The 21031-nt window shown below is 51.6% G+C and overlaps 2 protein-coding genes across 2 annotated transcripts; one reads left to right on the top strand and one right to left on the bottom strand.

Moving 5' to 3' along the window:
• The first annotated feature begins 299 nt into the window (after window positions 1–299).
• LOC149345712 (organic anion transporter 3-like) lies at window positions 300–2027 on the top strand. The gene has a single exon (XM_089541183.1). It carries the CDS (start codon window positions 300–302, stop codon window positions 2025–2027), a length of 1728 nt encoding a protein of 575 aa, XP_089397309.1.
• Window positions 2028–18639: 16612 nt separating this feature from the next.
• LOC149345711 (uncharacterized) lies at window positions 18640–20168 on the bottom strand. The gene is made up of 3 exons (XM_089541182.1): window positions 19683–20168; window positions 19362–19431; window positions 18640–18810 (listed from the first exon to the last, which is right to left on the bottom strand). Exons 1-3 carry the CDS (start codon window positions 20166–20168, stop codon window positions 18767–18769), a joined length of 600 nt encoding a protein of 199 aa, XP_089397308.1. The 3' UTR covers window positions 18640–18766.
• Between the last annotated feature and the right edge of the window lie 863 nt (window positions 20169–21031).

Genomic DNA, 21031 nt, shown 5'->3' with positions numbered 1-21031 from the left:
ATCTGTGACTGCGGCCTGTGACCGCGTCCTGCTTTGTTTTTTTTTTATGAATGGATTATAACGCACCTTTTATTAGCCTAAGGGCTTTCACTGTGTCGGCTAAAAAATATCGCCTGAAGAAGACGTTATTTATGAAACCCTCGCGCACATCTCATGAGCTGAAGCAGAAGAAGATCTGCGGGTTACCCTGCCCTCAAGTGCTTTCTGGCCAGCTGCATAAGACTGGCATTGCTACGAGCGTTGAACAGTGCATCACTGGGATTCTTCCAGACAAAACACGACGACTGCTGCCTGCTGCCATGCTGCCCTGCGGAGGCGGGAAGGAGCGCGCACCGAGCCATCTAAGCCCTCCGAATATCGACCTCAGCCACACAGCAGCGTCAGCCTCGTCCACGAGCTGCAACCAAGTCCAGTCCTCAGGCCTAGCGCCCTACGGCCACGGCAATTTCCAACGGCGGACGCTGCTCTTCGGCATCGCTGCTCTGGTGGTGCTGCAGTGCCACAGCCAGGCTTTGGTGCTCATCATGGGACCCGTGGACCACTGGTGCAGGCCCCCGGCCGCGTTCGCCAACCTCTCTGCCCAGCGCTGGAAGGACGTCGGCATACCCCGCGACGAACAGGGCCGCCGCAGCCGCTGCCTTGTCTACCTGCATCCGGCTGTGCCCGAGAGAAACGCGACGTCGGACGTACAAGCGACGGTCCCCTGCAATGCATGGGACTATGACCCGGAGGATGCCGTGCTGACAGCGCGTAGTTCCTGGGACTTGGTGTGCCACCGGGAATGGCTCTTGGCTGCAGGCGGTGCTGTCTACATGAGCGGGGCTCTGCTTCTTGTTCCCGTAGCCGGATACGTGGCGGACACTATCGGGCGTCAGCCAGTGATCAGAGCAGCTGTGCTGAATTTGGTCGGCAGTGCAATCGGAAGCTGCGTGTCTGAGTCCTACCCGGTGTACCTGGTCACTCGGTTCGTCTGTTCCGGTTGCGCTAGCATTATTTTCGTAGTGACCGTCATCCTGATCTACGAGGTGACCCCCATCAGACACAGAGCCATGTATATCTGCCTCACCGCCAGTGCCGGCGTCTTCCTCACTGACGTCTTCATGTTCGTTCTACACTTGCTCCATCTGCCGTGGTTCTTTACGAACGTGATGATCTTATCTCCAACCTTTCTGCTGCTGCCCGCTCTCTGCTTTGTCTACGAGTCCCCGCTGTGGCTCCTCACTCACTCGAGGCTGCAGAAAGCCGAAGTTCTGATGATCCGGGCAGCTACAATCAATGGCGTTGATCTCGACCAGGCCCAAGAGTCTATGCAAAGAGTCTTCTTCGAGCTGACAAAGAGGCGGAGCCCAGAAGAGCGGATATCACTGGCCACCATCGTCGCCCCAGGAGTTGTGCGGAACAGGGCCAGCATCGTGTTTACTACGACCTTCGCCATCGTTCTGGCATTCTACACCATCTCCTGGGGGACGACCGAACCCGACAACGCCTTGACGGGACTGCTGTTCATACTTATGTCACTACCCAGCTACGCAGCCATGTACCTCGCCCTGAACACCGTGGGAAGGAAGCAGTTCCTCCTGGTCATGCTGCCTCTCCTCGGAGGTATTTGCAGTCTGTGCGCACTGGCCGTGGACGCGTCCGTGCCCAACTTCACTAAGCTGCTTCTGGTCGTCGCTAGGGACTGCGCCGTCGTGGCGTTGCAGGCGAACTACCTCTGCATTGCCGAGCTCTTTCCAACTGGAATTCGCTGCGCTGTGATGTGCGCGGCGTACGCTTGCGGCCGCGTAGGAGCCGTTCTCTCTTCTTTCCTCAGACTGTTGGCAGAGAATGGGCGTGAGGATCTGGCTTTAGCCATTGTGGCTTCGGCGGTGTTCCTAAGCCTAGTCCTCGTCATGCATCTTCCAGAGACCAGTTACGGGAGGCACGCATCGCCGACCACGGCGGTGAGGAAAGACATTTTGTTTTTGATACAGCAGGCCCCCACACGCAGGCTACCAAGGATTCTGTCAACGGCAACAATGAACTAGAGCCACTCCTCTTCGAAGCAAAACAACAGTTGTGCTGTAAATTGAATTGTCTGCTTAGGTACCCTTCATATGTCTGGAACCAAATTCGTGTCACCACTCGTTCTCAAAGGAGAGCCTTGTTTTTTAACCCGCTTATCAACGCGCGGCCTTCCCGAGCAATCCGTGGTTTCTTCATGGCGAAGAACTCTTTTTGAAAAACTGGATTGTTAGTTTTTTATTTTAACTATGACAGCAACTATAAGAAATAACAGCCTAGAGAGAATTTTCCCCTAATGCATTGTAGTGCGACCCCTTCTCAGTGGCACTAATGACTTCTGTGTTAATACTAACCCTCTTTCGTTTCTTCATATCGATACCATAATCGAACTGTTTTTACCTCTTGTCTATATTCCAAGCCACGTGAAGCCATAGTAACGCCGCTCGTTGTAATATGCGATGTGACAGTAAATGTTCCAGCAATACTTTGATTTGAGCTAGTTGGTTGTAGCATGACATGTTTACGCAAAAGGCGTACTGGCGCTAAAAAACGAAGACAACACACACAACAGGACAGGACTGGCGCCAACTTCCAACTAGTTTATTCACAGAAAAAACCACTTAAGAACCACACTGCATGCAAAAAGATACAGACAAACCAGAAACAAGGGGTGATTTAACAAAGATGCACGTGCCAAACGGACCAAAGGAATGATTATAACGCTGCAAGAGACCCACTCAGAAACCTAATCTCTTCTTCTGACAATGACACAGATGGCTTGCTTATGCAGATATCGCCCCTCTGCTTGATGTAATAGGCTTCTATTATTTCACGCTCTAATCTGTCTTTTGATCTTGCAATGAATTTGGTGTTCTCAAAACCAGGACGGCATTTGCAGCTTTTGCAGTGAGTGGCCATGTGGCTGCCATAGCCATTTTTTACAGCAATCTTGTGCTGCCTCACTCTTTCATTGTAGCACTGACCTGTCTGGCCGATATATTCCTTGCCGCAGCTTAGAGGAACAACATACACAACATCAGCCGTGCATTCAGTGGCGCGAATTTGGTGTTTCTTTTTGCACTGCTTAACCTTTCTTACTCTGCTGAAAGTGCAAACGCGCGACAGCTTGCAGGGAGCAGAAAGCACCACGTTGATCTTATATCTGCTGGCCACTTTCTTCAGGTTGTGCGAAAGCCGGTGAATATAGGGAATCACCACCGTCGGTTGTTTTTCTTTATCCTTGTTTTTTTGACCCTGTTCTCCCATCAACATCCGCTTGCGCTTCTTAACCAGGTCCTCACTAATGCTAGTGATGAGGTGTTCTGGGTACCCGGCTTGATGAAAGCGTTCAATTTGCGCATCGAAGCTCTGTGCCATCTCATGCTCACACGATTTATCCAAGGCTGCATTCAAGCATGTCGCAACGATTCTGCGCTTAATTAGCTTGGAATGTGCACTACTAAAAGGCAGTAGCTCTTTGCACGATCTCGGGTTGTAGGACCAACAAACATGGCGGTCCTGCTTAAATTGAAGTTTCAAATCAAGAAACTGCAGGCTATTGTTGTGGGGAACTTCATGCGTGAAACGGAGCCCTTTTGATTCACTGGTGAAAATGGTGACTATGTCTTCAAGGATGGCGCTTGGTTTTGAACCTACATGATCGGTTAGCACAATTAGGTAGTCATCCACGTATCTAAATACCCTAACAACGTTAGAGGTCAATAAAAGCCGGTCACTAACACGTTTGTCAACACACGATAAATAAATGTCACTTAAAATAGGGGCAAGGGACGACCCAATACAAACACCATCACGCTGAATGTAAAACTGATCGCTGAAAAAAACTGCAGTAGATGAAAGGTAAAATTCTAAAAGTGTTAAGAAATCATCACAGCTAATACCTGTCTCGTCCTGAAATGACAGTTCGCCTATGCATGCAATCTTCTCTTTGATACAAATCAACATTTCGGTATGCGGTATGGAATAGTATAGGTCGGTAACATCAATTGAAAAAGCAGACAGTGCTCCAGGCAACCCATTCCTTAGTTCTTGAACAACCTCATTGGAGCTGCGGATAAGAAAGGGGTCGTCTAGCGGAAGGGACTTTAAGTGTCGCTGAAGAAAACGGCCAACGCACAACTGCCAGGATCCTTTCTCTGAAACAATCGTGCGTAGGGGGCACCCTGGCTTATGAGATTTGCCCGTAAAGAAAACCTCCAGGAACTCTCTGTCAGCATCCTTAACCAGTTTCTTCAGCGGATCCAAATTCATGTCAGTTAACAGCTTTACTGCGGTGTTCTTAGCCTTGGCGGGATTGAACTTCACTGCGACGAAGTGCTTCTGCAGAGCTTCAGCTGCTTTCTCTTTCAAAAGCTTCTCGGGAAGGACAATAAAGCCCCCTTCCTTGTCGCTTTGAAGTATCTCAAGGTTGTTTTTCCCCAGGTAGTCCTTGATCTTCTTAAAGGGAGGATAAGAAGTCCGACTGCGACTCACATGGTGCATCAGGCAATCCAAGGCATCCGAAGTCGCTCGGTCTTCATCCTTGTCCCCAGCTCTTTTGGCGACATTCCTGGTCATGGCAAGGAGCTCAGGTTTCTTCATCCGTGGCTCAAAGCTGAACTTGGGGCCCTTCACCAGTGTTGACTTCACACGGGGATCAAGAACCACATCACCAAGCACCCGCACGTCTGCCGAAGACTGTCGCACCTCCTTCGCCTTGGGGAAGCTTGCTCTAATCCGGTGCCTTAGGAATTCAGTTGTCTGCGCCGCCAGCCTCTTGTAGTCTTGGGCACTCCGCTGCGCCTGCGTCAGATGGTCCAACAGGATGCGCAACCAGTCGTTGAGCAACCTGTTTTGACGCCACGCTTCAGACTTCAGGATCTTGCAAATCCTTCGCGCATGTCCCCACGATGGTTGTACGGCACCAAAAATGGCTTGAACCTCCGGAGGCACCAGTCTACGTTTTATGCAGTATGCCATCATACGGGAGCGGCAAGTCGTTGCAGCAATGAGGTTCACGCACGTAAAAATTGGTTCTTAAGTGGTTTTTTCTGTGAATAAACTAGTTGGAAGTTGGCGCCAGTCCTGTCCTGTTGTGTGTGTTGTCTTCGTTTTTTAGCGCCAGTACGCCTTTTGCGTAAACATGTCATGCTACAACCAACTAGCTCAAATCAAAGTATTGCTGGAACGTATTTCTTCTCCATTGAGCACTGTTCTGTCTTCCTCTAATAACCACACTGCAATTTTTACGTGCGTGAACCTCATTGCTGCAACGACTTGCCGCTCCCGTATGATGGCATACTGCATAAAACGTAGACTGGTGCCTCCGGAGGTTCAAGCCATTTTTGGTGCCGTACAACCATCGTGGGGACATGCGCGAAGGATTTGCAAGATCCTGAAGTCTGAAGCGTGGCGTCAAAACAGGTTGCTCAACGACTGGTTGCGCATCCTGTTGGACCATCTGACGCAGGCGCAGCGGAGTGCCCAAGACTACAAGAGGCTGGCGGCGCAGACAACTGAATTCCTAAGGCACCGGATTAGAGCAAGCTTCCCCAAGGCGAAGGAGGTGCGACAGTCTTCGGCAGACGTGCGGGTGCTTGGTGATGTGGTTCTTGATCCCCGTGTGAAGTCAACACTGGTGAAGGGCCCCAAGTTCAGCTTTGAGCCACGGATGAAGAAACCTGAGCTCCTTGCCATGACCAGGAATGTCGCCAAAAGAGCTGGGGACAAGGATGAAGACCGAGCGACTTCGGATGCCTTGGATTGCCTGATGCACCATGTGAGTCGCAGTCGGACTTCTTATCCTCCCTTTAAGAAGATCAAGGACTACCTGGGGAAAAACAACCTTGAGATACTTCAAAGCGACAAGGAAGGGGGCTTTATTGTCCTTCCCGAGAAGCTTTTGAAAGAGAAAGCAGCTGAAGCTCTGCAGAAGCACTTCGTCGCAGTGAAGTTCAATCCCGCCAAGGCTAAGAACACCGCAGTAAAGCTGTTAACTGACATGAATTTGGATCCGCTGAAGAAACTGGTTAAGGATGCTGACAGAGAGTTCCTGGAGGTTTTCTTTACGGGCAAATCTCATAAGCCAGGGTGCCCCCTACGCACGATTGTTTCAGAGAAAGGATCCTGGCAGTTGTGCGTTGGCCGTTTTCTTCAGCGACACTTAAAGTCCCTTCCGCTAGACGACCCCTTTCTTATCCGCAGCTCCAATGAGGTTGTTCAAGAACTAAGGAATGGGTTGCCTGGAGCACTGTCTGCTTTTTCAATTGATGTTACCGACCTATACTATTCCATACCGCATACCGAAATGTTGATTTGTATCAAAGAGAAGATTGCATGCATAGGCGAACTGTCATTTCAGGACGAGACAGGTATTAGCTGTGATGATTTCTTAACACTTTTAGAATTTTACCTTTCATCTACTGCAGTTTTTTTCAGCGATCAGTTTTACATTCAGCGTGATGGTGTTTGTATTGGGTCGTCCCTTGCCCCTATTTTAAGTGACATTTATTTATCGTGTGTTGACAAACGTGTTAGTGACCGGCTTTTATTGACCTCTAACGTTGTTAGGGTATTTAGATACGTGGATGACTACCTAATTGTGCTAACCGATCATGTAGGTTCAAAACCAAGCGCCACCCTTGAAGACATAGTCACCATTTTCACCAGTGAATCAAAAGGGCTCCGTTTCACGCATGAAGTTCCCCACAACAATAGCCTGCAGTTTCTTGATTTGAAACTTCAATTTAAGCAGGACCGCCATGTTTGTTGGTCCTACAACCCGAGATCGTGCAAAGAGCTACTGCCTTTTAGTAGTGCACATTCCAAGCTAATTAAGCGCAGAATCGTTGCGACATGCTTGAATGCAGCCTTGGATAAATCGTGTGAGCATGAGATGGCACAGAGCTTCGATGCGCAAATTGAACGCTTTCATCAAGCCGGGTACCCAGAACACCTCATCACTAGCATTAGTGAGGACCTGGTTAAGAAGCGCAAGCGGATGTTGATGGGAGAACAGGGTCAAAAAAACAAGGATAAAGAAAAACAACCGACGGTGGTGATTCCCTATATTCACCGGCTTTCGCACAACCTGAAGAAAGTGGCCAGCAGATATAAGATCAACGTGGTGCTTTCTGCTCCCTGCAAGCTGTCGCGCGTTTGCACTTTCAGCAGAGTAAGAAAGGTTAAGCAGTGCAAAAAGAAACACCAAATTCGCGCCACTGAATGCACGGCTGATGTTGTGTATGTTGTTCCTCTAAGCTGCGGCAAGGAATATATCGGCCAGACAGGTCAGTGCTACAATGAAAGAGTGAGGCAGCACAAGATTGCTGTAAAAAATGGCTATGGCAGCCACATGGCCACTCACTGCAAAAGCTGCAAATGCCGTCCTGGTTTTGAGAACACCAAATTCATTGCAAGATCAAAAGACAGATTAGAGCGTGAAATAATAGAAGCCTATTACATCAAGCAGAGGGGCGATATCTGCATAAGCAAGCCATCTGTGTCATTGTCAGAAGAAGAGATTAGGTTTCTGAGTGGGTCTCTTGCAGCGTTATAATCATTCCTTTGGTCCGTTTGGCACGTGCATCTTTGTTAAATCACCCCTTGTTTCTGGTTTGTCTGTATCTTTTTGCATGCAGTGTGGTTCTTAAGTGGTTTTTTCTGTGAATAAACTAGTTGGAAGTTGGCGCCAGTCCTGTCCTGTTGTGTGTGTTGTCTTCGTTTTTTAGCGCCAGTACGCCTTTTGCGTAAACATGTCATGACAGTAAATGCTTTGACCTCTGTTGTGTGCGTGTGTGGGGTAAAATAGCCTACCACTCATGCTTTTCCTCTATATGCAATTTCTGAACAACGCTTACCATCAAATGTACATGGCTACTACACAGGCTTATATATCGCCAACCTTCAGCAATAACCTGCTACACACGTCGCCTACAAGTGCACGCTATACTGGCCGGCGTAATGCCGGCCTACCTTTGGCAGCGCATACATTAGGGCCACTGCCAGGCGTTTTTTCTGTTTACAATTCTCCCAGAACGACCGGGGTGTGTAGCGAATGAGATTCTAGCCAAAACGCCGGAAACTCAAGAAGCAATGTTACGTTTCTAGATCTTCGTGATTCCTGCAGTCATACGTCTTCCGTGTCATACTATTTGAAACCTCTGCTTCTGATGTCTCACTGGAATGCCACTGCATTTCTTCTGTAAGCGATACGACCTCTAAACCGCAATTATTCTTATTGATCACACCGTCTAAGAATTCTAACTTGTCGCAAATTTATATCTCTACAAAATATCCAGTTCACTATTCGAATATTTCCTCTAAAGGAACAGAGCTGATCAAGCCTTACAAGCCAAACCCGAGAAGTCAACAGATTCCTCAGTGGGAGTTTCAATTCGAAATGTGACTAAAAGGCGCTGTTTTGCGAGCACCGAAATCGAGGAGAGGGACCGCAGTGTGGTTAAGGCCACGGTAGTTAAGCCTTTCGACTACTGAGCCAGAGATCCCGGGTTCTAATCCGGCCGCGAGGCCGCGTTTCGATGGAGGCGGAACGCAAAAGGCGCCCGTGTGCTGTGTGATGTCAGTGCTCCGCAAGTGATCGAAATTACTCCGGAGCCCTCCACTATGGCACCTCTTTCTCTCTTCCTTCTTTCACTCCCACCTTCCTCCCTTCCCTTACGGCCCGGTTCAGGTGTCCACCTTGATACGAGACAGATACTGCGCCTTTTCCTTTGCTGAAAAACCAGTTTTCAATTTTTTTACGGCAATGTCCTGTTCATTTAGTGACCGGCATAGACCATGAAGGGGAGTGAGAGAGAGAAAACTTTATTGTCGGAAAAGAAGGGTTCCTGGACGCTTAGCAGAAGGGCCAGGTGGCCGTTAGCTGATAGCTGGCGGCGACCTCTTCGGCGCGCTCGATGGCTCCTGCCTGGACGGCGGGGTCCGAGCTGCGCAGCACTTCTTCCCAGGCGTCTGGTGAGGGAGCTTCTATAAGAGCTTCCGGAGGAGGATCCTCCGGGCAGTCCCATAGCATATGATCGAGGGTGGCAGTGCTACCGCAGTGTTTGCAGGTGGGGTCTATGAGATCGGGGTAGATGTGGGCGTAAATGTACGGGTTCGGGTAAGAATGGGTTTGAAGTCTTCTCCAAGCCACCTCTTGGTGTTTGGAGAGTGACTTGTGCGGGGGAGGACAGATTGGGTAATTTCGTGGTACGAAATCACTGCCTCCATCTCGGATCCCCCTGGACGAGAACCCACCGCTCGGCCGACAAAACCTCGAGCATGTTGGTGGGCTCCTTCGTTCCCTGGGTTCCCTGAATGGGCAGGAGTCCATACCAGTTCTATTTCTCGTTGCAGTGTAATATTTGTGAGTATGTTTCTAGCAGTTAGGGATATTCTACCGCGCGAGAAGTTGCGCATGGCAGTCTTGGAATCACTGAGAATGATGTCAGCGTCAGTATATGCTATGGCCAAGGCTATGGCCGCTTCTTCTGCTTGATCCGCGTACTTGACCGTGACTGAGGCCACAGAGATGCACTCGCTTCTTCCTGCTATGAATTTGGATGCGCAGATAGCGAAGGCCCCTTGGCTGAAATTACAATCGGCTGCATCTGTGTATACTGCTCCAGGATGATTCAGGTACTTTCTATGCAGAGCCCGCGCTCTAGCTCGTCGTCTGCCATCGTGGAAGCCCGGTAGCATATTTTTGGGGAGCGGTTTGATGAGTAGTTTGTCGCGCACTCCTCGTAGTAGAGGGCCCGGTCGGTTAGACATGGGTTCAGCGTTTACGCCTATTCGATCTAGAATCTCCCTTCCCGCTGTAGTGTTGGCCAGTCTTTGGATGTGCATCGCCTTGTGTGCAGTGATGAGTTCTTCTACAGTGTTGTGTATACACAAGGATAAAAATCTGTCCGTGGGTGTGTTTCTAGGAAGCCCTAGACCAGCTTTATATGCCTGTCTGAGTAACCTGTTTAATCTGTCGATGTCCACCTTAAAGAGTTTGAGGTATGGTAGAGAGTAGGTGAATCTGCTAATGACGAATGCATGTATAAGGCGACAGATGTTGGCCTCCTTCGTACCTCTCTGCTTAGCAGTGATTCTTCGAATGAGCCTGACTATCTGGTTGACCGTTGTTTCCAGACGGGTGATTGTAATGTTGCTCTTACGATTATTTTGAATGAACAGACCTAGTACTCGAATGGTTTCGACCTCCTTTATCGGGAGACCTTGAAGGTGCACCTCTATGATGTTTTCTCTCTGTTTCTTGTGCCTGATTAGAAGGAGTTCAGACTTGGGTTGAGAACATTTGAGTCCTATGCTACTCGCATGCTCCTGGACTACTTGTACTGCTTTTTGAAGAGTTTCTTCTATGTGAGCATCGGAGCCATTCGCCACCCATAGGGTAACGTCGTCCGCATAGAGTGTATGACGTAAGTCCTCAATGGCGTTTAGCTTGCTCGGCAGCAATATGAGTGATAGGTTGAAGAGAAAGGGTGACAGGACGGAGCCTTGCGGCGTGCCTCTATCTCCCAGTTCTATCCTATCCGATCTGATGCCCCCGATTGAGAGTTCTGCCGTTCTTCCCGATAAGAAAGAACTGACATACTTGTAGGTTCTGGCACCTACATTTATGCTCGAGAGGCCTCTTAGAATTGCTCCATGCGACACGTAGTCGAACGCCTTTTCTAAGTCAAGTCCAAGAACGGCTTTGGTGCCGGTTTTATCCGGGGGATCTATGACGTCGTTATACAACTGGAGCATGACGTCTTGGGTTGATAGGTGGCTCCTGAAACCTACCATAGTACTGGGTAATAAGTCATTATCCTCAGCATAGCCTTGCAATCGGCTCAAGATCACATGCTCCATGAGTTTGGCTAAGCACGAGGTAAGGGATATGGGTCTGAGGTTGTCAATGCTGAGCTTCTTGTTGGGTTTAGGAATGAACGTTACTATCGCGTGTTTCCACGACTGAGGAAGTTCTCCTTTGCGCCAATATCCATTCATTAAATCGGTAACTGCCGAGAGAGATTTACGATCTAGATTTCGCAGCATCTTATTCGTGACTCCGTCCGGTCCCGCGGCTGATGTTGTGCGAAGGCGACCGATTGCAGTCCATGTCTCCGCGTCCGTTATGTCTCTGTCCAGCTCCTCGTTGGGAGCACCCGTGTAGCGGTTAAGGGCGTCGCTTTTGGACGTGTTCAGGTATCTCTTTCGAAGTTCGTCTAGGAGCTCCGCATCTGTTCCGGGGAATCCGTGAATGATTTCGCTCATGTGAGATCTGGTAGTAGATTTTGTTTGAGTGGGATCTAAGAGGTGCCTTAAGAGGAGCCAGGCCGTTTTGCTGCCTAACTGACCATTTAGGCTGTCGCATATCTGGCCCCATTGTTGCCTAGATAAGTCGGATGTATGTGCTTCGATCTGCCTCTGTAGTTTGGCTGCCTTTAGCTTAAGTACCCTGTTGTGTTTTTGTTTTTGCCATCTATTGATGATGCTTTTGTGCGCTTCCCAGAGATGTAGAAGCTTGGAGTCAGCCGTCGGCTGATCTTCCGTCGCGTCCACCTCCTTGGTCGTCTTGCGCACGTCATTTTTAAGCTGCTCTACCCAACTATCTAAGTTTTCGATGTTGGTGGGAGCGGTATATTCTCTAAGTTTTCTAAAGTTATCCCAATCCGTGAGCGTAGTGCTTGTTGGAATTGACTTGTGTGCGGACGTATGAGACGAGATTGTTATAATGCAGTGATCGCTGCCCGCCGTATTTCTGGTGTTATGCCATTTGGCTTCAGTTATATTCTTGGTGAAGGTCAGGTCGGGTGTGCTATCCCTGCTGACGCTGTTGCCTAGCCGCGTGCAGGAGTGGGGATCATTAAGTAAAGTGAGGCCGAGATCGCGTGAAGTTTCCCATAGCTTCGTGCCTTTCTTGGTGGATTTAACGTATCCCCATTCAGCATGGGGTGCGTTAAAGTCTCCGACTACGAGGAGTTGCGCTCCTTTAGTGAAGTGCATAGTCTTACGCAATAAATTTGGAACGGCTAGCCCTTTATCTTGGGGAGAGGTGTACACATTTAGTATGAAAAGATTTCTGTCTCCTCTATTGCGAGGAACAACCTGTATCAGAGTGTAATTAGCGGCTATGCCATCGAATTCGTGCTGGATAGCCGTGATGTTTCTTTGTGCTAGAATAGCGGCTAATTGTTCTTTTTTGGTGTCCGCGCCTTTCTGCATGAAGCTTTTGAATCCCGCTAATTTGGTTTTTGCTCTATTCTCCTGGAGCGCTATTACGTCCGGATTTTCTTCAGTATTCTGGATTAGAAGCTGCAGGTGATCCTTCTTGGGAAGGAAGTACCTGCAGTTCCACTGCCATACACTAATTCTCTGCGGGCGGGGGGCCATATTGCCCATGAATTGGTTGCATTCCGTGTGTAGTGATCCTGGCCGCTAGGTTGGCCATTTCTTTCTTAACTTCGTCGATGATAAAACTTTTGAATTCTGCCAGTGTAGCCGCGAATTTGGCATCTAGACGTTCTAGATCGGCCTTTCTGTCGGCCTCTACTTTGGCAAATCTGAGGTCCACTTTGGCGACTAAATCTGCTACCGTCGTTTCGGTTTTTTTCTTGGGAGGTGTGAGAGGAGTATCTGCCATCGAATTGGCCGGCCTTTTAAGTCTAGATGCCACCTCCACGTCCATTGCCTTATCTCCTAGCTTATCGTCCTGCTTGGGAAGAGCAGCGGATGTGTGTTTGATCACTGAGGGGCCTGATGGGGAAGGTGATTTGGGTTCAGGTGGAGTACTTGTGGTTGCAGACTGCTGTAGCACTGCCTTGTAGGATTCTGGTTGATTAGGAGGAGTTACGGCATGTTGTCCTATTAGCTTCCTCAGCTCGTCTATTTGGGACTGCAAGCGCTGGTTATGCATTTGAAGCTCCCTCACCTGTTTCTGAAGGGCTTCTTTTTCGGCGTCTGTGTGCCAGGTCACACTCTTGCGTCCCGGGCTTTCGCTGCGGTCGCGATATCGGCTGCGGCTGGCGGATCTGCTGGCGCTTCCCGACGAGGCGTCGTTGCCTAAGGGAGGGAAGGATGACGATCCGCTGCGGTGGCGTCCCCCAGGTGGATGCTTGCTCCTGGATCGCGATTGTCTCTCGTCGGTTTGTTTTTGGCCCTCGCTGTTGTTGGCCCTCTTCATGTTGGCTTCTTTTACTTGCTTTTGAAAGCGGAACTTGCAGTTGCGGCTGCCAGTGAAGTGATGGCCCCTGCAGATGATGCAAGTGGAGATGCACGTATGTTGTTCTCCCTGCTTGGGCTGAGCGTGGTTGACTCCACATCTGCGGCAGAGTTCGTGGAATGGTTGTGGGCAGACGTCCATGCTTCCGACAGTTGAAGCAAGCTTCCACTCTGTCGTGGTATGGATAAACGATTTCATCGAACATCAGATATCTGATGGATCTTGGGAGGTGATTTCCGGCAAATATGATGAAGAAGTGCCTGGTCTGTCCCATTCCTCGCGCGTGTATTATATCCGTGTCGGGATTTCTGGCGCGAAGTTCCGCTAGGATCTCCTCGTCCGTTTCTCTCGTGTAAGTGTTGAAGACGATACCTCGGACAGAATCTTCTGGCTTTGGTACGTAGGACTTAACATCAAACAGCTGGCCCGCCATCTGAAAAGATGTCAGGCGACTATAAGCTTCGGCACGTTGCATGTTTGGCGCGCAGATGGTCAGAGTGTTGGGGAGGAGGAATAACCGCAAACTTGACAGGACTGAAGATCGAGAAGAGGACAGGACGAGCGGTAACGTGTTGTTCGACGGATGCACTCTAAACCTATCATTCTGGACTGTCTCCGCTGGAGGCAGTTTTAGCGCAGTACAGATGGCTTCGGCAATCTCCAACCTGAATGCCGTCTTCAGATCGAGTGGCGTTCGTGGTCGTACGACGATTATGTAGTCGTCTTGCGGGAGTTTTGGCGGTGGTTTGTGTTGTGTATCAGACGGACGCCAGGCTGGAACTGAACAAACGTTTATTGATACAGTGCCTTTTTATCGGCCGATGGACATGTGATCTGCCGACGACTGCTTGCGTGGCTGATAAGCGATACATGAAAATGCAGTTTTTAAAACATGCGCTTGCGCTATCAGTACACCACAATCCTTTCTCCTAAGATTATTTGCACAATCCAAAACTGACTAGCTAGACATCAATGCCATAACGCAGGACAGGTCGTCGAACACGCGTTGATCTTCGCGGCTCGACCGGTACTTGGGTGGCTTGGCCTGGACCCGCCCCAGGGGTTGCTTCTGGGCTAGCAGACAGCGGCTGTGGCTGCCTAGCTGTAGGAGGAAGCCTGACGTGGTAGTCCTCACTTGTGACTGGGTCAACTTCGAGCCGCGTCCAGGCGCTCCTCAACTGGTTGCGGTGCCTGTGATGACGCTCGCCCTTGTTCAGCTGTACCACGTACGACACCGGACCTCTGACTGCCACAACCCTGACAGCCTTCCACCTTGGACCTGGACAAAAGCTTTTAGCGTAGACCGCGTCACCGACACGAAACCTCTTAGTCTCCGGTCGCTGTAGCTCAGGCGCGTGTTGCCGGTCCGGATGGAGTCTGTCTAACGCTGACCTCAGTCTTCGTCCGAACATTAACTCTGCTGGCGATTTTCCCGTGACCGAATGTGGCGTCGAGTGTTGCTTAAACAAAAACCGGGAAATCTTGCACTGCGTCGAACCTTCCTGCTGCTTCTTCAATGCTTCTTTAACTTCTCTTACCATCCTCTCCGCCCTACCATTGCTGGCTGGGTGATAAGGTGCAGTGAAGATAGCACGCACGCCATTGCACTTCAAAAACATTTGCAACTCTGTGCTAGTGAAAGCTGTGCCGTTATCTGAAACGATAACGTCAGGTACACCATGTGTCGCAAACATCTTCCTTAAGCTGTTGACGACAGCCGTAGCTTTCATGGATGGCATGATTTCGACTTCAGCCCAATTGCTGTACGCGTCTACCACGACTAATAAAACTTCTCCTTTCACTGGGCCAGCGAAATCAATGTGCAGTCGACTCCAATGCTGATCTGGCTTGATCCAAAAATGAACTGGAGCCTTGGGATCGCTTTGACGGTTACTCTGGCATGGATGACAGTGCCGAACAAACTCCTCAATTTCGTGGTCCATCTTCGGCCACCACAGGAGCCCTCTAGCTGATGCTTTTGTTGAGGTATTAGCGGGGTCGCAGCGGAGCACAAGAGAGAGACGACCAGCGTGGCAGGCTTCTAGTTCCGGACTGCGCGTGCCGGGCGTGCGCTCCGAGCACGCGCTGTCGTTCTTTATTTTCTTCTGTCGCGGGAACGCCGATCGCAGCGCCTGCGCTTTATAGCGTCGCCGGGCGCTACAGGGCCCCCCGCCTAGACGGAACGTCGAAATATACGCGCCGACGGGGCAGAGATGGAGTAGCCACGGCAGGCAAGCAGGCAGCTGGAGTAACAGTGTCCCCACGGGGTCGCTACAAGGTCCGGTAAGTTCATGTCGGGGGCCGGGAAGAGCTGTCGGGTGGAGTGCACGAGCTCAGGTGGACGAGCCTGGCTGCTGCGCAACGGGCGAATGAGGCAGAGTGCCGAGCTGACAAAGCATATTAGGGCAATGGAGGCCATGGTGGGGCTGTCACCGACTGTAGTGCTGCCCGCTGGCACAAGTGTCATTGGTGCTGGACCGTTGCAGCTGATGTCGGCGGGAAGCTGGCACACAGAGTACGCCGTCACAAGCAAGGGAGCGGTCGAAACGGCTCCGTGGACAGATGTGGTCTATAGCGTGGTGTCGTGTCGCTGCTGTAGCGCCAGCTTCAAGTCGTCCAAGTAGGTGGAAATGGCTGGCTTACATGGCTCAGGTGCCCCTGATGTAGGGCGCGAGCAGTGCGGTCCGGCCACTAGGGTTGGCACAGGTGTGACCGACGAGACAACGGTGACAGCTGTGGTGATGACGGAGGAAGTTGCTGGGTTCAATTCCAGGTGCTGGGGTAAAGCGGGAGTGGCCGTCCGGAGCGACTGGCCAGTGCTGATGCGCGTGTGGGCATGGTCGGGCTTGAGAGCAAGCGCTGACACGGGGTCAGGAACTGGTTCAGGCAAAGTGGGGCTGGAGGCGATCGCCGTGCTTGTTACTGCTGTCATCGGGTTGGCTTTCTCATCCTGCTCCTGATGACGAGTAGTGCTCTGCGGACCTTCTGAGGGGCTGGGAGTGTGACAAGCAGGCTTGGTCGTTGTCGAGGGCTCTTTAGCATCAGCGGGCGACGGCTTCAACCTCACAGAAGAGGCCTGCACAGCTGTTGGCGGTAGTGACGAGGTAGATGGAGATGCCGGAAGCCTCGGCACGGCTGCTGCCGCAGAGTCGTCTCTGGCTGCAGGAGGCTCTGGCGGCAACGCCACTGAAGCGCAAAGAGGCAGAGCCAGAGACGCGGGTACGATAGGAGTGGGAGAAGGACGCGAGGCGAAGCTCGTGCGGATCCCACCTGGTGTGGCGTCGAGAGAGACAGCCGGGCTGGAGACGCTGGACGGGAGTGGCGGCGATGCGGCGAGGGGCTGCTGAGGCGGGCCGGGTTCTGATGAAGGCTGCGTGGGCGCGAGCGAGGCCGGTCCAGGGACAGAGGCTGGCGGCGGCGAAAACGGGTCCGCTGCGTCGTAGAGCGGCGGCGGAACGTAGTAGGCGCCGAAGTCCGCCAAGACGGCCGCACGCAGCTCATCGTATGGCCGGCCGCCGAAAGCAGAGTAGGTGAGCCGACGCAGGAGGTCGGCCGGGAGGATGTCACAAAGGACTTCGTGTTTGAACGGCTGGATGGTGATGCCGTTCAGGTACATCGCAGCCTCCAGTTGGGCTAACCACCCGCCGACGCCTGCAGGCCGGAACGCCGGGAGCGGCGGGTCGAAACTTGGGTGCTGCCAGTACGCCATGCTGGAACGCCGCTGGGAAAGAAGGCACGGTTCGCCGGGTCACCACTGTTGAGGATTTTGCGGGGTCGCAGCGGAGCACAAGAGAGAGACGACCAGCGTGGCAGGCTTCTAGTTCCGGACTGCGCGTGCCGGGCGTGCGCTCCGAGCACGCGCTGTCGTTCTTTATTTTCTTCTGTCGCGGGAACGCCGATCGCAGCGCCTGCGCTTTATAGCGCCGCCGGGCGCTACACTTTCATGGCACTCATCCCTGGATGATTTGCATGCAGGAGCTGAAGCACATTCTCTCTTGCTGCGGTTGGAATTATGACGCGATTCCCCCACAGTATGCAATCACGATGCAATGACAACTCCGACCGTCTCACCTCATAAGGCGCAAACTTGCTGTCCACTTGTGTTGACGGCCAGCCACTGAGTAGCCATTCCTTTACCCGGGATAGAACCGAGTCCTTTTTGATCACCGCAGCAATGTCCGCCGCTTGCAGCGGTGCGCAGTCGACCGCTTCCAACAAGAGCACGTCCCCAGGCGGTCTTGGCTCGTCCTCGTCTCCCGGGGCTGGTAGACGACTGAGTGCATCGGCGTTGGAGTTGTCTTGGCCTCGTCTGTACTCAAGGTGGTAGTTATACGCAGACAACAGTAAAATCCAACGAAGCATTCTAGGCGACACAACTTCGGGCACTCGCTTGTCCGTGTTAAACAGGCCGAGTAACGGCTTGTGGTCTGTTATCACTAAATTCTCGCCCAGCTAGGTACTGGTGGAACTTTTTTACGCCAAAGACCACAGCCAAACCCTCTCTATCAATCTGAGCATAGTTGCGTTCACTGACGCCAAGAGTGCGAGAAGCATAAGCTATGGGCTGCTCCTTCCCGTCATCCGCACGATCGGCTAGCACTGCTCCCACCCCCACAGGCGATGCGTCGCAGCACAAAATTAAAGGACGCTTGCAATCGTAGGGCACAAGTACGGAGTCTGAGCTGAGTAAATTTTTTAGTCTCTCAAACGCCCGCTGATGCTCACCTGTCCACTTCCATTCGTGGTCTCGGTCGAGCAGTCGATAAAGCGGTTCGGCCGCTTCAGTCCTGCCCTTGAGGAAACTGCTGTAGAAATTCAGCAATCCCAAAAAGGCTTGCAGCTCCTTTTTGCTTGCGGGCGCAGGCGCTTGCCGGATGGCGTCCGTCTTGCTTCGGCTGGGATGTACTCCTGAGTCATCAATCCTGTGTCCCAAGAATTCGATGCTCGTTTGGTTAAATTCGCACTTGTCCGTGTTTACTCGTAGCTGTGCCTTCTGCAGAGGCGATAGCACAGTCTCTAATCTCTCGGCGTGCTCTTCGGCGTTACATCCAGAAATTAATATGTCATCCAGATAAGCTTTCACTCCGGGAATGCCCGCTAACAGCGTGTCGATGACTCGTTGAAAAACCCAAGGTGCGACCGAAATTCCAAACGGTAGCCGCTTAACCTTGTACAGTCCCTTTATCGTGTTGACTGTGAGCACCTCAGCCGTCTCGTCGTCTAGCGTAAGCTGCTGATAAGCTTGGGCTAGATCCAACTTGGTAAAAAACTTGCTTGAACTTAGAGCTGTCAGCATTTCAGCTGTAGTGGGCAAGGGGTATTCACTGCTCTTAATAGCTTTGTTTACGATACTGCGATAGTCGCCGCAAAGACGTAAAGTTCCATCTTTTTTTCTTACCACTACCAGTGGTGTTGCCCAGTTGGAGTAGCTGACGGGCTCCCATACACCTTGTTGCACCAAGCGGTCTATTTCGTTGGCCACGTCATCCTTGAGGGCCAGTGGAACTGGTCGACTTTTGAGGAACACCGGTTGGGCGTCATCTTTCAGTTCGATGTGAACTGGCGGTCCGTTGAAGCCAGGAAGGGCCCTGCGAAACACCTCGGGAAATCGCGAAGGCACGTCCTCCACGTTTACTTGCTGTATTCCCCGCAAGCCAATACCTAACGGGTTAAACCAGTTTCGCCCAATCAGGCTGTTGCCTTGCTTCTGTACTACGAGCAAAGGTAGCTTTGCCTTCCTGCCTTTGAATTCCACCAAGACACTTGCTTGACCCAGCACGGGTAACGCCTCCTTTGAACAGTGGTATTTTACCATGATTCCTTTCAATAACCCTGAACGTATCTTCACTCACAATTGAGCACGATGCGCCAGAATCAACCTCCATCGGAACTTCTTGCCCTTCAATCACTACTTGAACCATGAACTTCTGTTCTTGCTCATTCACTTCGCACAGGGAAAACAACGCACTCATTTCGTACACGCCCTTGCGCTTATCTCCTTTCTTCTTTTGCTCATACGCTGTCTTCCGAGAAGTTCTACTATCGTCTTTCGACCGACAAGCCTTAGCTATGTGTCCAACCTTTTTGCAGTTGAAGCATGTCGCCTTTCTAAAACGGCACAAATGTGGAGCGTGCTTACCGTTGCACCGGTAACAGCTGGACCCCTCCGCTGGGGTGTCTTGCTTCGCACGGGTTGCTTGTACCATTTGGTTTGGTTTGGTTTGGTTTATGGGGTTTAACGTCCCAAAGCGACTAAGGCTATGAGAGACGCCGTAGTGAAGGGCTCCGGAAATTTCGACCACCTGGGGTTCTTTAACGTGCACTGACATCGCACAGTACACGGGCCTCTAGAATTTATCCTCCAAAGAAATTCTAGCCGCCGCGGCCGGGATCGAACCCGCGTCTTTTGGGTCAGCAGCCGAGCACCATAGCCGCTGAGCCACCGCGGCGGCTGTACCATTTCCTGGCCGTCCGTCTCGTATCGACCGTGCTTGCGTATGTCTCGTTGTTGCTTAGCGGTTGCTTCTGCAGTTGTGGCCAAGTCATACGCAACCTTAAACGTAAGGCTGTGTTCTGCGAGAAGTCGCTGCTGAACCCCTTCGTTCCGGAGTCCGCATACGAAACGATCCCGCATCATGACGTCCAACGGGAGTTGGGCGCTGCCAAAACCGCAGTCTTCGGCTAGCTTCCGTAGCGCCGTGACGTAGTCCGCAACCGATTCCTCGGCAGCCTGGTTTCGCCTGTAGAACAAAAACCTTGCATACAGCTCCGAAGGCTTTGGATGCAGGTGCTTGCGAACGGCAGTCTTGATTTCTTCGTAGGTTGCTGCTGTCGGTCTTTCTGGCTTCGCGAAAGTTACGATGAGCCCGTACACTTCGCCGCAGCTGCTCAACAGGACTGCTCTTTTCTGCTCTTCTTTCGTTATCTGGTTCGCTTCGCAGAACATTTCCAGGCGCTCGACGTATTCGTCCCATGACGCGTTCGTGCCGAGAACGTGTGGGCAACTCGGTTACGCGAGACACATGCCCTGACCTGACTCTCGTTACGAACACCAGAGACGCTACCTGGGAGAACCTGGGAGAGACTCTTGGTAGCGATCACTGCCTTCTCCGGGTCACTCTTCTGGCGAAGGCGGCTCGCAAAAAGTGGGGCCACACTAAATTGACCGATTGGCATAAGTTTCGAACAAAAGAGATACCTCCCGTGCTCTTATCCGGCGGATATGCGGAGTGGGCAAAGCAATTAGACACAATACAAAGACAACACGTCACGACACTTCAGACCACTGAAGAGATCCCTGCAGTGGACAATCACCTCCTGCACTTGTGGGAGGCTCGCCGGAGTCTTACCAAACGGTGGAAGAAGCAAAAGCTGAATCGCAAACTTAAGGCTCGCATTGTCGACCTCACGGAGCAGGCTGCGGCGTATGCTGCCCAGCTCACCGATTCAAACTGGATAGAGAAGTGTAATTCGGTAGCGCGTCAGATGAGCTCGAGAGGAACATGGCGCTTCTTTCGCAGTCTCATCGACCCCACTCAAACGAGAGGGGAGACGCAAAGACAGCTCCGGCGGGCTTTGCACGGGTACCAAGGTACGACGGCTCAACTCGCGGACACCCTGTGCGACAGATATCTCTGCCGCATAGAGGACCCAGTTGGGCCCGAGTACGAGTACGCGGGAAAGCCGAATCCCGACATTGATGCCCCTTTTGAGTTACACGACCTTAAGGCGGCTTTAGCTAAAATGCGGCGAGGTACGGCTCCGGGTCGGGATCGCATAACAGTCAATCTGTTGGCCAACCTCCCAGAT

This window comes from Amblyomma mixtum, chromosome 4 (genome assembly GCF_055824585.1).
Source record: "Amblyomma mixtum isolate Tamu chromosome 4, ASM5582458v1, whole genome shotgun sequence".
Classification (NCBI taxonomy): Eukaryota; Metazoa; Arthropoda; class Arachnida; order Ixodida; family Ixodidae; genus Amblyomma; species Amblyomma mixtum.
This window is presented reverse-complemented; position numbering and strand designations above follow the sequence as displayed.

Coding starts and splice junctions, on each gene's coding strand:
- LOC149345712 (XM_089541183.1), top strand. CDS start 300: ATGCTGCCCTGCGGAGGCGGGAAGGAGCGCGCACCGAGCCATCTAAGC.
- LOC149345711 (XM_089541182.1), bottom strand. CDS start 20,168: ATGTTCTGCGAAGCGAACCAGATAACGAAAGAAGAGCAGAAAAGAGCA. Junction 19,432..19,682: donor ACGAGACGGACGGCCAGGAA/ATGGTACAGCCG, acceptor ACCAAACCAAAC/CAAATGGTACAAGCAACCCG. Junction 18,811..19,361: donor CAGCTGTTACCGGTGCAACG/GTAAGCACGCTC, acceptor GGTGTTTCGCAG/GGCCCTTCCTGGCTTCAACG.